The following is a 16,000-nucleotide window of genomic DNA, read 5'->3' as shown; positions in this document are numbered from 1 at the left end:
AGAAATGATTATTAATAACCAATGACTGGGGAGATTCAGATTTCCCCTTTTCCCTTTCATCCTCATTTCAAGATCTCAGCCTCTGAAGGTTGAGCTCACCTTCTCCTCTATCCAGATCCCACCCAGGTGGGGAAGCCATTTTTTGGGTGGGGATCATTTTTTTTTAATAGATTTCCCAAGGCTAAGGGTAATTTAGAGGTAAATGACATAATCAAGGTTCAGGTCTAACCCCTCATAATAATATTCACTCTCTCATTAGCTGTTAATCAATCAGAGTTGATTGCCACCCTTGGGAACACCCCTCTTCCAGTGAGCATATAAGCCATGAACCTGCTGCAGCTATGATTATCTTTGGTCTAAGAAAGAGCTGGCCAAATGGCCATCCTTTTATTAAAATGCTGGCATTATTAACAAAATGATTAAATTACCCAGAAATTATTTCTCTTGAACCTTTTAAAATGTCACACATGCCAAGATTTGTATTCACCCAGTGACTACCACATTTAGAAGTGAGGTGAATACATTGTAGAAATTTAAAGTTAGGCTTTATATTCCCTAGAGACACCAAGGTGGTATAGGTGAAAGTATGTCCACAGATTTTTTGGGGGGGGGGACGGGCATTTATAACTTTGTTCTTTTCGTTCATTTACAGTAAATATCCCTTTGTAAAAAGCTCAATTTGTTAAGAAACTGCAATAATAATCAGTGGTGATGAACACTGAGGAAAACCTAATAGCAGTACAGAAGAATCACCCAAACCCCTTGGCGTTAGATCCTTAGATCCTTAGAATACTGAGGGGCAGATACAGCCAACCTCACCCTGAATGAGTCTGGTTACACATACAAAACAGTGTCTTTAGGTTGGAGTCTTTCCCTTATATTTCTCCTGAATCATTTGTCTCCATTTTCTATACACCTCCTATCAGTCATATAAATTGAATTGAACTGAACTAATCAAATTGAATTTGAAGGTTTGCAATAGTCTTTGACTAAAAGCATCAAAGTTCTGGGCAGTGAAAGCATTTCCAACGTTAACATCTTATATAAACAAATTTTTTTTCCCCTCCAAATACAATCCCACCAACTTCTTTTATACCCTAGTAAATAGCAATAATAATAGCCAACATTTTTGAAACACTTAAAGGTTTGCAAATCAATTTATATATATATCATCTCATCTGATCCTTTGAATAGCTCTGGGGGATAGATGCTGTTTCATCACTTGGCCTTATGGGAAAGAACAAAAGTGACTGTGATAGTATTCTGCAAACACAGTATTACAGCCTATGGTTTAGGTGGTCCAGAAGAAAATATAACTTTCTTGGTATTCTGTCTTGCTACTGATTTTCCTGAGGATGTTCCAGTGTCTATAGTTTCTACACACTCTTACCTATGACCTCTCCACATCTACTTTCGATCCACATTACAAATGAGACCTGGCACTGAGACAGTAGTAAACGTGCTTTTCTGTTGTGAATATTTTTTTCAGCTACACCATGAATTATTATGAAAAGCACATAAGTGCATTGAAAGCAAGATAAACTGAGGAGTCTGAGAAATCTTAAGGGCAATTAAACCTAGGATATTCTATCTTTATTATGATAACAGATGCAAACAAATATGGAAGCACAAAGGGAAGGTGAAAAAGGAAGGGGAGGGGAAGGGGAAGATAATCTATCATATATATGTGTGTGTGTGTATGTGTGTGTGCTGGTGTGCATGTCTACACATATAGGTAGTGTTTATATATACAATTATATGTATACATAATTTTTTTCATAAAGGAACACAAAAAAGTGCAAATCCAGTCTTCTTTATGAAGTAAGCTCCTTGATGACGAGGATTGTTTCAATTTCTGTTTTTTTTATTCCAAGCTCCAAGTATATTTGTAGAATTGCATTGAATTGAAAGCATCTGGCCAATGAATAGTTTCTAGTCTCTCTTATACTATATTCAATAGAGATGGGTCTATGATTACTATTTTTTTTTAATAAAAAGGTTTTACTAATGCCTTTTTAAAACATCACACTCTTTTTTGGAAATACTCTTCCCCCAACCCTGATTTTTTTTTCTATTTTGAACCTTCAAAATAACAATAAAATTAACTCAACATACTGTATACAATGACAGCTCTTGAAATGTTTGCAGCATTCTGCCTGGTGATCCACAGGCCTTCCCCTTGATCTTGATGAGGAAGGTCAATTTTGTTATCCCTTTTTTCCATTATAGGCATATCTCATTTTATTGTGCTTCACAAATACTGTGGGTTTTTTGTTTTTTTTGTTTTTTTGTTTTTTGTTTTTGTTTTTTTTTTTTTTTTACAGATTAAAGGTTTGTGGCAACCCTGTATTGAGCAAGTCTATTGGCACCATTTTTCCAATAGCATGTGCTCACATCTTGTCTCTGTGTCACATTTTTTGATAACTCTCCCAATATTTCAAAGTTCTTCATTAGTATTATATCTGCTATGGTGATCTGTGACCAGTGATCTTTGATGTTACTATTGTAATTGTTTTGGGGCACCATGAACCATGCCCACATAAGACAGCAAATTTAATAAACATTGTGTGTATTCTGACTGCTCCACCAACTGGCCATTTCCCCATCTTTCTCTCTCTCCCTGGACCTCCCTATTCCCTGAGACACAACAATATTGAAGAATATTACATAAGCTTAGGTGATAAAGCAGTGGTAGGATTTGAGACAATTGACTCAAATTTTGAAATAAGTTCTACTGTGGGTGAAATGCCATCAAACAGCATCACATGCTCCAGAGAAATCTTTCGTGAAAGGAAGTCAGTTGATGTGGCAAACTTTATTGTTGTCTTATTTTAAGAAATTGCCATTAAAGAATGTTTTTACATGTAATTGGGGAAAAATAAAATATTAAATATATTTTTTAATTGCCACAGCCACCCCAACCTTCATCAGCCACCATATTGATCAGTCAGCAGCCATCAATACTGAGGCAGGACCTTCTACCAGCTTGCTGAAAGTTCAGATGATAGCACTTTTTTTTTTTGCAATAAAGTATTTTTTAATTAAGGTATGTACGTTGCTTTTTTAGACATAATACTATTGTACACTTAATAGACTACAGTGTAGTATAAACATAACTTTCATATGTACAGGGAAACCCAAAATATCATGTGACTTACATTATCACGATATTTGCTTTATTATGGTGGTCTGGAACCAAATTCACAGTATCTCCAAGTTATGTGTATTTAAAGTGAGCTTCTTCCCATGGACACTTTGGTGGTTACTCTGTACACTATCCTTTTGGTTCTGTTTATTTTGCACAGCATCTGTGCCCACCTTTCAGAGGGAAATATAGAGGCTCAAAGCCTCACCACCTCTCAGAGGCAAAAGGAAGAATTTGATGATCGTGAAGTCTCTGGAAAGAGCTGGGTTCCACTGAGGGGTGTGGTGAGCGAGAAGGAAAACACTCTTGGTGACTGGGACTTCATTTGTATTGGGGAAATTGTTTGTGAGAAGAACCCTGGGCTAGGAAGAAAGGGCTACAGAAGAAAGATCCTGCTTAGCAGCAAACGTATTACAATCTTGAGTGCTGAGAGAATTTTTACCTTTGAGGAGATTTCTATTAGAACTCAGAAAGGAATATGGTTCTCAAGAGTAGACACGGAAAGAGAACTCAAGGAAGGCAGTCTCCCCATCTGCTCCTCCCTAGAATGATCTTAAGAGTGATGTCAGGAAGCTTCAACAGAAGCAAATTATCATGTAACAATAGGTACACACCTAGGGTGGTTAAAAACACTGGCTCTTGCCTTGACTAATAACAAATCACAGGTATGTGGTTATGGCACATTTACCTCACACACACCCTAGTGTGGGGGATTTTTTTTTAATGTTTAATTATAGCACTGCCACAATTATATCTCCTTAGCTAGCTAGTCAGCATGAAAGACTTCCCACACAGCTGCAAAGCAGATATGATTAACAGTATTTTACATGAAATCCCCCCTATTTGCGCTGGACCCATTTGCTTGATTAAATCACATGAAGGCTAAGAGTCTGTTGGTATTTCCACCACTGGGCTATTTACTGATCATTTTAGTTTCATAAAAAAAAATACCTTTTCTTGTTAAAATAAATAACAAGCTTAGAGAATTAGGAAATTGAGGGGGAGGGAGGTTGAGACCCAAACCACTTAAATCAGGAATAAAATATACTGCTTTATGGAAATGTGTCATAAATAAGGAGAATCTTAACTAGCTTATTTCCTTTGTGACTGATTATAAAACTTAGTATAGTGGTATCTTGGATCAAGCGACATAGAGTATTTCTAGCTATGCTACTACCAGCCTCCTTCAATTTGGACAAATTGCAGTCTCCGTGTCTGGCTTCCCCCACCTAGAAAATAGAGGCAAAACTCACTAGAAAAATGTTCATTGTAGTAAAAGGCCAGTATTATATAGCTATTAGGACAATGACAAAATTGCATCATATGAGTAAGGGTTGAAGGTATGGGGGAAGAGAAGACTTTAGGGGCTCTGCTGGTGGCCTACAAGTATATGTAGCTCTGGAGGACAAAAAAGATGGCAATTACAGGAACACAGATTTAGGTGCAATATAAAGACCTTTCTATGGGTAAGAGCTAACCAGTGACAGAAAGGGCTGCCTCAGGGTAATGGGTGAGTGATATGCATATAAAGAGGGGAAAAACAATGTCTGGCTTCTTTTTATACACAAATCATGTATATATGTGACTGAGCATTATTATTTTAGAGTTTTTGACTGACTAAAGGAAGGCATATGACTCCAATAGTTGTTACAACATTAACAACTACTACCACCACCATAATAATTATAATTCTAATAATAACATTGTTACTGTATAGTATGTATTGTATTATTGCTATTATTGCATAGCACTTTACCATTTGCTTTATAAATATTATCTCATTTTATCCTCATAAAAACCCTGGGAGGTAGGTACTATTATCTTCATTTTACAGGTAAGGAACCCAACACTCTATCCGCTGTACCACCTAGCTGCCTTAAAAATATAATTTCGAGTGTTAAAAAAAATCTTAGAGAAACAAAACCTTCCTGACATATAAAAAGTATTGCCCCCAAGCCACGCAATACCTAAACAAAACAAAAACAAAAACCTGCACTTGCTGTCATGCATTATTCATTGTGGTCTTATTTGACTCGAGGTTGTCAGCTCTATAAGATTGGGATTATCCTGCTGGAATTTCTTTAGGTAATTTTATCAGCAGTACCTGAAAACCGCTTTAATTAGAAATGGTTTTCCTGGAAGCTGCCCAATATTTGGAAGAAGAACTTACCTATCAAGCACTGAGGATAAGCCTTATGTTTAATTTTCCAGGAAGTTTTTTTTTCCACTACTGAAGCCAAAATACCTCACGATATTTACTGAAAGTTCTTCATTGTTTGCTTTATTAGAATAGACCAATTTTCACCTTAAACACACACACACTAATGGGCTCATGTACACTGACAACTAACTCTTAATATCTATGATCATAGGCAACAAGGGCAGATGGATAACTGAAATCCTCAAACAATCTAAAATCAGATTATTTTTTAGCTGTTTCAATTTTCTTAGCTCAACCTCTCTGAGCCAAAAACAGATAGCATTGTTGAGTTGTTTCTATTGCATCTTCCTTATATCACCTATTTTCTGATAAAGTACTAGTGACGTGGCCAAAGGGCAAAGCATTCTGGGAGAACTCTATGGCCTTGGGCATCCAACAACTGGACAGTCATCCTCTAGTAAATAGATTTGACTTAATGAATAGCAAACAGATACCAGACCATTTGCTGAGAACACCATGGTCATATTGAATAGTCTATATCTCCACTCCAGTGGGGAATGTCTTAAACTGTGAAGAGAAAATTAGTTCATAGATTTTTCTTTTACATAATAATAATAAGATGCATTCTACAGCACTGCAATAAAGCAGAGGAAATTAGTGCTTCTCATTATTGCTGGACTTGGTGTCTTCGAGCACCTCAGTTTGGACTCCAGCTCTGCAATTTACTTTTTTCTTATATGATCTTAGGTGATTCACTTTGTTTCTCTGGATCTCAGTTTCCTCATCTGTAAAATGAGGAACTACAATGACCTCTAAGATTCCTTCTAGCTCTAAGCCTAGGGTCCTATTCACAAAGCACTTCAGATACATTATCTCATTTGAAACTCACAAAAATCTGTGAATTGTTATCATTCCATTTTATAGATGAGGAAAATGAGCGTCTGGGAAGTTAACTTGTCCATGGTCACACAGTCAGTAAATGTTGAAGGCAGGATCAAATGCAGGTTTTCCTAATGCCAAGTCTAGCACTCTTTCCACTACCCTCACCATGCTTCTCTACTTTGTTTAGGGTGGAAAAGATACTGAATTTCAAGTCAGAGAACCTAGGTTCAAGCTCTATCTTTTACTAGTTGTATGACATTGAGCAGATCATTGAGCCCTTCTGCACTTTAGGTCTTCACCTACAAAATGGTGGGAATAATATTTACCCTAATCTGTCTTACAGGGTTTGATGAGGAAAAGCGCTCTGTAAGCCTTAAACTCTAATGTGATAGATTATTCTAAATAATGATTAATATTAATAAGACATACACATGCCAATTTATATGTGCATAAATTAGTATGGTCAATTCTGGTTTGGGTATTAATTAAGCTAAGTAGTAGATAAGAAAAAAACCAGATAATCTATCATTTCTCTTCATTAGAGTGAGTTGGAATATGAATTTGGGTTCTGTAGAGGTGTGCAGCAGCTAACATTCCCTACAGCTGCACTAAACTAGGATTATGGGATCATCAAGTAAACCCCTAGGGTGTTAGGGTGAGAGATTCATGTCCCTCTCACCTAGTAGTTTCTCAGTCTGTCTGGGTTGGAGATGTGGTAAAGGGAAACCAAAGTGGTAGTCAATCAATCAAAAAGCATATAAGTACCTGATAGGCACCATTCACACTGCCTTAGGTATTAGAGACACAAAGACAAAAGTGTCATGGAGGAGATTACAGTCTATTGAAGAGAAACAACACTTACAAAATAAAAAGGAGCATGAAAAAGCCAAAGAGGATCAAGAAAGGACTTGAGCTGAACCTTGAAAGGTGTGAGTGAGTACAGTATAGACAGCCTATGCAAAGTCAAAGAGGAGAGAGATGCAACACCAGGTGCTGATAACAGTACCAAGGCCAGTTTGACTGGAGCACGTGTGTGAGGGTTAGGAATGTGTAATCAATCACAAAGGTAAGTTGGAGTCAGACTATGAAGAACATTAAATGCCACATGGAGGAATCTGAATACCTAAAGCTTCTCAAGAAGGGGAGTTACACAGCTTTTTTTGTACATAGTCGTTTGCTTGTTTTCTCCTCCATTATATTATGAATCCTTCAAGATCAGGAATCACCTTTTGCTTTTCTTTTTATCACCAATGCTTAGCACAGTACCTGGCACGTAATAAGGCACTTAATAAATGCTTATTGATTAGAGAGGGGAGAAAGAAGGCAAAGAGAATAATTAGGATGTGGTTTCAAATAGTCTAGGATAGCCCCAACTAGGATATTAGCTACGTAGGTGGACAGAAGAGGATAGATGTGAGAGATGCTGTGTAGATAAGTACTTGGCACTGATTGATATGGGGGGTCAAGTAGACTGAAAAGTTGAGAATACCTCCCAGGTTGGGAATATAGCTGAAAATACCAGTAGTATTCTTGACAGAAATAGGGAAGTTAGAAAAAGAGTGGGTGTGGGGCAGTGGGAATAAAGGGTTCTATTTTAGGCATGTTAGTTTGAGCTGCATCAGGGACATCATATGGGAAATGTTCAATAGACAGGGATATGGAAGCTCAGGAGAGAGACTAGGGCTAGAATCACAGTTTTGAGAGTCATCTTCAAAGGGACAGTAAATGAATCCACAGGAGCTGACAATAGAGAGAAAAAGGAGAAAGGAGGACCTACGGCAAAGTCTTGAGAGGCAGGACATGATGATGATCCAACAGAGAAGCCTTTTAAATAGGAGTATAAGAGAACCAAGAGACAACAATGGCATGAAAACCCAGAGAAGAGAAACTTTCAGGAGAAAAGAGTAGTCAAAGTCAAATGCTATAGACATCAATAAAGATGAGCACTAAGAAGAGGCCACTAGATTAGGCAATTGAGAGACCATAAGTAACTTTGTTTTTTTTTTTTTTGTTTTTTGTTTTGTTTTGTTTTATTTTTTAGGCAATTGGGGTTAAGTGACTTGCCCAGGGTCACACAGCTAGTAAGTGTCAAGTGTTTGGTCTGAGGCTGGATTTGAACTCAGGTCCTCCTGACTTCAGGGCCAGTGCTCTATCCACTACGGTAGCTGCCCCCTTGTAAGTAACTTTGAAGAGAGAACTGGAGGTTCATCATAATGTGTGATGCCAGGTTTTAACGGGGCATTTCCTTCAAGATTTCAAGGCAGCAGTTCCTTTTAGTCAGCATCCCCTTCAGTTAAATGGATGAAAGCCACAATAAGAAGAAACTATTCAAGGAATGATGGATGGAAAACTAATGAAGCAGATAATACATACATACATACACACACACACATATATATATGTATGTATATATATATAAATGCAGAGTTTAGTTAGACTCATCTGGAGCACATAAGCTGATGGTTGATTACTGTCCTATTTTTCCCAAAATGGCTTCCTGTCGATCGTTACCATAGTCACAATTAACAATTTGACTATATGAACACACCCTCATGATTCCAGGTCACTAAAGAGATGTCAGCATCAGAAGGTAGTAGCGGCCACACAAGATAAAACTTAATAATTTACTGCATGCTTTCCAGAAATCCATCTTGAGAAAAATGCTATAGTAAAAATAAGCAAAACACAAGCATAATGAGGGGATATAGATCAGGGCAAGAACACAAAATACGACATGATAAGATTTAGAAATTGAAGAGTCTTGAGTGATCTTTCTTCTAAGTCCAAATCCCAGCTAACCAGAGAACTTGCTTGCTCAAGGTCACAGTGGGGGCAAGGAACAGGATTCAAACCCTAAGTCTAGTGTTTCTTCCTATATAAAACAAAGTCCAGCTTCCGGAGATTCTTACAAGTTCCTATAAACTCTAACTTCCACAGAATTTTCCAGAATCCCATTAAAGTTGAAGAGTCCATTTCATTATGTGCCATATAGATGCCCGTCTATGGCTTAATTGATAAACCCAGTGGAGCCACTTAATGCACAAAGAGCTTAGGTGATTTTTTTGGTGGTCTGGCAAAAATAAGTGTCAGAAGATACTAGATCTTCCTGATTTTAAGCCCAATATGCTATCCATGTCTCTACGTGTCCCATATATCATTTTTCAAAGGAAATAAAAAATCCTGTTAGTAACATAGTCTAAGTAGTATAATTTGCTATTATCATACGAAGTTTAAGTTTCCAAGTTGAGGTTATATTACAATTTTTTTTAGAATCATGGGATTACTTTACTTTAAATGAATTGTGGTTTCCCCCCTCCCAATATAATTTATAGACAATTGGACAGTTAACTGAAAAATATTCTGTGACAGAAAAGTATGTTACCATTTTGATGTCAAAACTCCTTAGAAGTTAGCCTAAGGTGTGTACTTATAAGGAAATGTGGTAAATTCGAAGAGTATCATACTTGGAAGTTGAGTTGTGGGCTTGAATAGAAGCTCTGACATTTAGTAAGCTATGAGACCATGAGAAAATTTCTTAAATTCTCTTAATTATAGTTTCCTTGTCTATAAAACAGGGATTGTGGTTTCTCCTTTATTCTCAAAGAGGACCACGACATCAGGAAGATGATGTGATAACTTGTAAGTGAATTGGATTTAAGTAGGGAGGGCTGTGCAAAGTCACTACTTACTTTCTTTTTCGGAGTCATCTGGGTCCAGTGGCCAGATCTACATCAGGACAACTGGAGATGGCCCAGCAAAACAAGAGTTATAATGTATACTCACCTACCTATTTCACAGTGCTGTAGTGAGAAAATGCATCAAGGATCTCTATCACATTGCTATAATTACTCTCTTCAATGGTATGAGTTGCAATCCATCTATGGAGTCTTGTCCTATGCAATGCTGATCTCTACCCAACTTAAGTTCTCCATAGGGTGTTTGCCCTCCTCTTGGGGGCAATTCCTCCAAATTTTTTAACATCATATGAGTAACATAGTATGTGGGATGTCCTTGCTACATGATCAGACCACTTTATAAACTTTGTATTGTATAGAAATAAGTTATTATTTCATTATTAAAGAATGGCAGCATTCTTTAGAAGGTAGGAGCCGATGGGAATTACGGGATTGTTAGAAGATAATCTTAAAACACTGTCATATATGGTACCAGCAATTTGCTATTCTCCTTTGACTCTAGATTAGTTTACTTTTCTGATCCATTGTAAACCCTAATCACTATATGTAGCTAAGAAAGGCTTAAATCTGGAATGAGGATTCGATTGATTCTACTTGGTCCCAGAGGACAAAACTAAGCACAATGGCTCTAAGGTACAGAGAGGTATATTTAAGCTAATTCAGCTTTGATATAAAGAAAACTTTTTTTTTTGGGCAATTGGGGTTAAGTGACTTGCCCAGGGTCACACAGCTAGTGTCAAGTATTTGGTCTGAGGCTGGATTTGAACTCAGATCCTCTTGACTTTAGGGCTGATGCTCTATCCACTGTTCCACTTAGCTGCCCAGAAAACTTCTTTAAAATTAGAGCTATCCACAGCTAGAATTGGATTTCTTGGCAAGTAATTGGACTCCCCTCAGTGGCTGTCTTTAAGCAAAACTTGATAACCACTAAATGAGTGGGCTGTGGAGGAAATTCTCAGACCAGATGGCCTGAGTGGACCCATTCATCCCTTACCTTCTGTGATTATAGAATCACATTATTCAGGTGCCTTCTTCGGTTAAGAAGGGCCTAGAAAATATTTTTTCCCCAATAGCATAGTAGGAAAAGTTGATTCAAGGCACTTACGTGCGCTACTCAGGCTTTATATTACCTTCCTTCAGAATGTTTCCCCGTGTGGAAATTTGCCCTCCTGGGAACTGGAAGTCTTTATTAATAATACATATGACACCTTCTAACAAAATAAATATTGATGTGCCATGGGAAGTAGAATTAAAAATATGTGTTTTTATACTGTGGAAAGATAATAAGAAAATACCTTTCTCATAATGTAATTTTTTTTGTGGTGTACTTTCAGAGAGTTGACTATCTTTCCCAGTCCACTCTATTCAAGCAAAGGCAAGCCTCTGGCTGCCAAATGCTCTGCCACCAGAGCTTTTGTCAGGAAGGGGGTCAAATGAGATCTGAACTCTAACTTCTGGAAAGAAGCAAGGATCCTAAGATCCCACAAGTTAGATATAAACCTATAAAAATGAGAAGGGACCTAAAGCTAAGGCACCCAGGGGAATCAGGGAAAAGAATTCATTTCCTCTTCTGTTTACCACTCCCTCCCCCTCTAAATTGTATCATGGAGAATCTGATAAAAGCAATCCAGGTGTTACAGAGGTGTTTACATTTTTTTTATAAGTTAAAATTTATAAAATCACTTCTGCCCTCCAATCTGAGAGCTGAGGCAGTAGAAATCAAAGGGAGATACATTTAAAGTCATGACATTGGGAAAACCAGGACAGGAAGTTAGATGAATAGTTTGGGTTTTTTCTTCCTTTCTTTTATTCCTGCTAGCAATGGTATTTCATCCTATTCTGTGGTACTCAGATATTATAAGACACTAGACTTTGGGGTTAATGCTATCTAGTATATTTTGAAACAAATTTAACAACCAAAAATGTTGTTTTATGTTTCTAAGCCAATTACCTTTGGTTTACTTCTTGGTCACTGCGGACTTTTTCTCATTTGGTATACTGAACCCACCCAGGGCAAACACCCATCTGTTTGAGATAATTACTGGATGTTTCGTCTTTTAAATTCCAAGCTACTGGCAGGGGGCTCCTGCCTTTTACATTTTGTTGATTAGCACTCCTTGGGCTGCAATCAGTTGTGAATGTGCAGATGTAAAAATAGTGAGGCTTCTCTCAGAAAATACTGTGGTTTCCCCCAATCAGTTTGGACATTTATAGGTACTAATATATTTAATGATTTTCACTTTTCAATAATGGAACAGGATTTTATTGGTCATGCTTTCTAAAAGAAAAAAATCTTCCTTATACATCATCTGAAAATAGGTCTAGAAATAATATTAGATAAAATAAAAGTTGGGGTGGGGTGGCGATGAGGAAAGTAAAGTTGTGATATGAGCCCTCAACTCTGACAAATTTCAAAAAAGGCTCCTGGCACCGTCTTTTCTGAACTAGGGCTGGCGCTTTGGGAGAAAATAAAAATTAGTAACATATTCCTCCCCACATTGAAAAAGACAATGGATTAAAAAGGAGATGTAAATAATTAAAAACATAAAAAAAAATTGCTCTAGAATTCTGTTATCCACTCTAATTTTTAAAAAATCCTTGTATTCTTCCAAAATTTCAACTGCAATTTTAAATGTATATATTTTTTTCTGGTCATCAAAAAGCCTTCCCAACTGGGAGACCTTCCAGTACCCCTCAATCAATGGTTCTTGTAAATATATGCTTTTCTTTCCCAGAAAACAGGCATAGTAAGGTTCAGCCTAGCAATTTCAACTCTTGATTCAGCAATAACACAAGATAAACTTTGTAATTAAATAATTCCAAGCTCCCTTTAAATCCAAAGCTGATCAGATCAGCTACTTAAGCCATCTGTAAAAGGGTCCAATACAGAGCCATCAGTGACAAAGGAAACAAAAGTGAAAAAAAAAAGGTAACTGATTCAAATGAGGCAACATAAAGAATAAACAAAAAAATTCTACCACACTCACTGTGTGAGGGCCAAGGACAACACCAAAAGAAATTTGTAGAAATCTCTCCTTATGTCTCTTTCCAGGAGGTCTCCACTTCACTGAAAATGTGCCTTATCTTTCTATTATGTTGGAAATTAAACTGATTTGGATTTGGGGGGGGTGTCAAAAAGTTCTCACCTACTACTGTAAGCCTACTTTAGAATTGTTTGGAAAGCAACTTTGCAAACATTTAAAGCCACAGAGTGAATGAAGTGGGGGGGGGGGACACATCATTTTCAGGATCTTCCAGGTTTTCAGGACCATTCTAAATTGACCCCAAAGCTGCAGGGGCCTAATGCATCAATGCTCTATTAAAGGAAGGCTGCCTTTATAGAATGCCCTAGCCATCTAAGTAGATGGTACTGTGGGTGGGGTGGGAAACTAATTCTGCACCCATTTAAAAATACTCTAATCTTCTAAATAAGAAAATAACGTTTATGTTCCTTTAAGTTAAATGCCTTAGTGCACAACTGAAGAATCAATAATCAACAAGAGTAGAATCATGGGAGATGATGGAAATGTGGATGAGACTACTTCTCTACCACCTTTTGGGATGCCTCTAAATATCATGTGGCATTTATAGATACAATCCAAAACTGCATTCAGATACACATTAACACCAAGAACTATCTAAGTAAATAAGGAAAATGTTTATTGTTGACAAATTCTTAGCAGCAGCTGCATTTTATTTTTAAATAAGGGAACTTCAACAGGACAAAGCTGAGTGTTGACTGACAGCCACAGGGGCAGTCTAGTTCAATGAGTCACATCAATAATATTTTGAGCATTGCTGGTTTAGACTTAGGTGAATCAGCCATAGTCTAAAAGAAGTTTCCCTAACTCCCAAGCATGGGTCTTTACGTATCAGGGCTACGCTAGTTAAATTCATCGGACGGGTTAAAATGTGCCCAGCAGAAGACAAACTGCTCAGCAATTGCCCAAAGAGAGAGGAGGCGGCGGCAGCAGCAGCAGCTGCATCAGGGCACGAACGGACATCCCCAACCTCTAGAACACAGCCTTTCCCAACTCATCATTCATTCAGCGACTGCAGATACTCCCCGATTCATACGTTTTCCCCTGGATGCCACCCCAGTCATTTGGGTCATGCGATTTACCTCAAATCTACTTAAACTCGAACTCTTCGAACGGGATTTCTTGCGGAGATAGACCGAGAAGAATCTACGCACTGTGAACTTCCTCATGCTCGTTTCCATTGCCCCGTTTGAACTAGCATGCAGGGCCGGGAGCTGCAGTGCTGGGGGGAGCTAGTGCATCCCCACCGTCCCTATTGTTAAAATCCATGGAAGAGACATGGGCAGCCTTCACAGCATGGGCTTTCCATCCACCCCACCGGGGCTGCCGGAGCTAGGTGAACAAAAGGCCGGCTACACGAGCCATTGCAGATTTCCGGGGGCTGCTCAATCGGGAGAGCACCCCAAGCTTTTACTCTCGATCTCTTTCTTTCCACTGTTTACATCTGAGTGCTGCAAGACTCTCTTTCCCCTTCTCTCCCCTCCCTTCCTTTGCCTTCAGTGCTACTACAGCCAATCACCTTGCGTTTCTGCTGCATGTATAATTAACCCAAGCAAATGACAGCTTCCCACTCCCAGGCACAGAGGATTTCAGATAAATATTACATGCGTCTATTGTGTGTACCCCTAGTTGGTTCCTTTCGCTCTTCTCTAGTGATTTTTTTTTTTTTTTTGCTTTGGAAGCTCATTTCTTTGACACACGTGTGTACACACACACACACACACACACACACACACACCTGAAATACAAAACACAGAGGACCTGATTTTATTCTGTAGAAGACAAAACTTTCATTTTAAATTGTCAAATATTTTTTAAAGAGATAATATCAGAATGGAGCACGGTGCTCTGAATAGACCTAACTTTCCAGGTCTGCATTTTCCTTCCTCTTTCCCTGGGGATATGCGGAAATGCTAGTTATCACTGTATCCAGGCAATAGCCAGTAAAGTGGTCAGGAAAGTTGTCTTTGGAAACAATTCCCCACAGTTTTTTCTGCAAAGGGGATACTTTCTTTACTCTTAGGGATTTAACAGATTTTGTAAGCCACTCAAGGAGCACTGGCTTCTAGCCTTGGGATACCCTCCTTTTTCAGCATGTGAAGAACAAAGACACACATCCTGCTTCATGACCCTCACTCCATATACTGAAAATTACTCAAACAGATGACTTATTAATATCTGAATTGAGCATACCCTGAGAGAAAAGTGACCCAGGTCCCTGGGGAAAGCTTCTCAAAGGCTGCCTGGCAGCATGACTATACATGATCTGTCTTAAAGGGAAACACATGGCTTTTCTAGTAGGCTTCACCCTAACCGCTGTCAGAAATCAGTAATCTCAATAATCTCCATAGCCTCTCTATTAATTTGCCCCTGTTCTCTATCCATGTGCTAACTTTATGCACACAGATATAAAAAGAGCTTCATTTTTTAAAAATAACTCACAAGAATTGTGAGGATTTCTGAGCTTTTGGTGGATTGATCTGATTCCTTTTCATGGAAAATGAATAATCTATTAAACTCAACAAGAAATGTATATATATATATGCATTTATAGTAAATATAGATAGAAATAGATACAGATTATATAGCTATATTGATATAGATATAAAAAATACACAGTAATTTGGGATGTAGAACACTATCAACTGAGAAGATTGGGAAAAGCTTCTAGGAAGAAGTGGCATTTGAAATGATCCTGGAGAACTGGGGATTCCATCTATGTATAACTTGATCTCTTTCTCTCTTATGTACTTGGGATCAAACATTGTAAGACTGCTTGCCTTGGATTAGAATTGCTGTGAAATGCAAAGTGTATGTAAACTTATGCCATATTCAGGAAATTCTGGGTTTGCATATGCCCCTGTATTGATGGATATCCATGATTTTTTAATAGAATCTTATATCATAAAAGAAACAGGAACATAGGTGATCAAAGGGAAACTGTGCATTTTTAGTCTTCATTTCAGAAGTTAAATCAACAAGCATTTATTAAATACCTACTATACACCAAGCAATGTGCTAAGCCCTGGAAGTACTGAAAAAGGAGGGGGTGGGGATAGTCCCTGTTTTCAAGGAG

The 16,000-nt window shown here is 37.9% G+C and overlaps 1 protein-coding gene across 3 annotated transcripts in view; it reads right to left on the bottom strand.

The window, feature by feature from the left end:
* The window catches only part of RPS6KA2 (ribosomal protein S6 kinase A2), a 540,405-nt gene that overhangs the window by 254,481 nt on the left and 269,924 nt on the right, over positions 1-16,000 (bottom strand). Inside the window, exon 1 of one of the 3 annotated variants that reach the window (XM_027843550.1) lies at positions 14,007-14,361. The exons of the other annotated variants lie outside the window; for them this stretch is intronic. Within the exon in view, the coding sequence (XP_027699351.1) occupies positions 14,007-14,105 (99 nt within the window). The 5' untranslated portion in view covers positions 14,106-14,361. Of the gene's footprint in view, positions 1-14,006; positions 14,362-16,000 lie in introns of those variants that run through there. 3 annotated transcript variants of the gene reach the window in all.

The sequence above is a fragment of the Vombatus ursinus genome, unplaced genomic scaffold (assembly GCF_900497805.2).
Source record: "Vombatus ursinus unplaced genomic scaffold, bare-nosed wombat genome assembly UNPS02014923.1, whole genome shotgun sequence".
NCBI classification, from domain to species: Eukaryota; Metazoa; Chordata; class Mammalia; order Diprotodontia; family Vombatidae; genus Vombatus; species Vombatus ursinus.
Note: the sequence above shows the minus strand (reverse complement) of the source record. Positions and strands in the feature narration are given on the sequence as shown.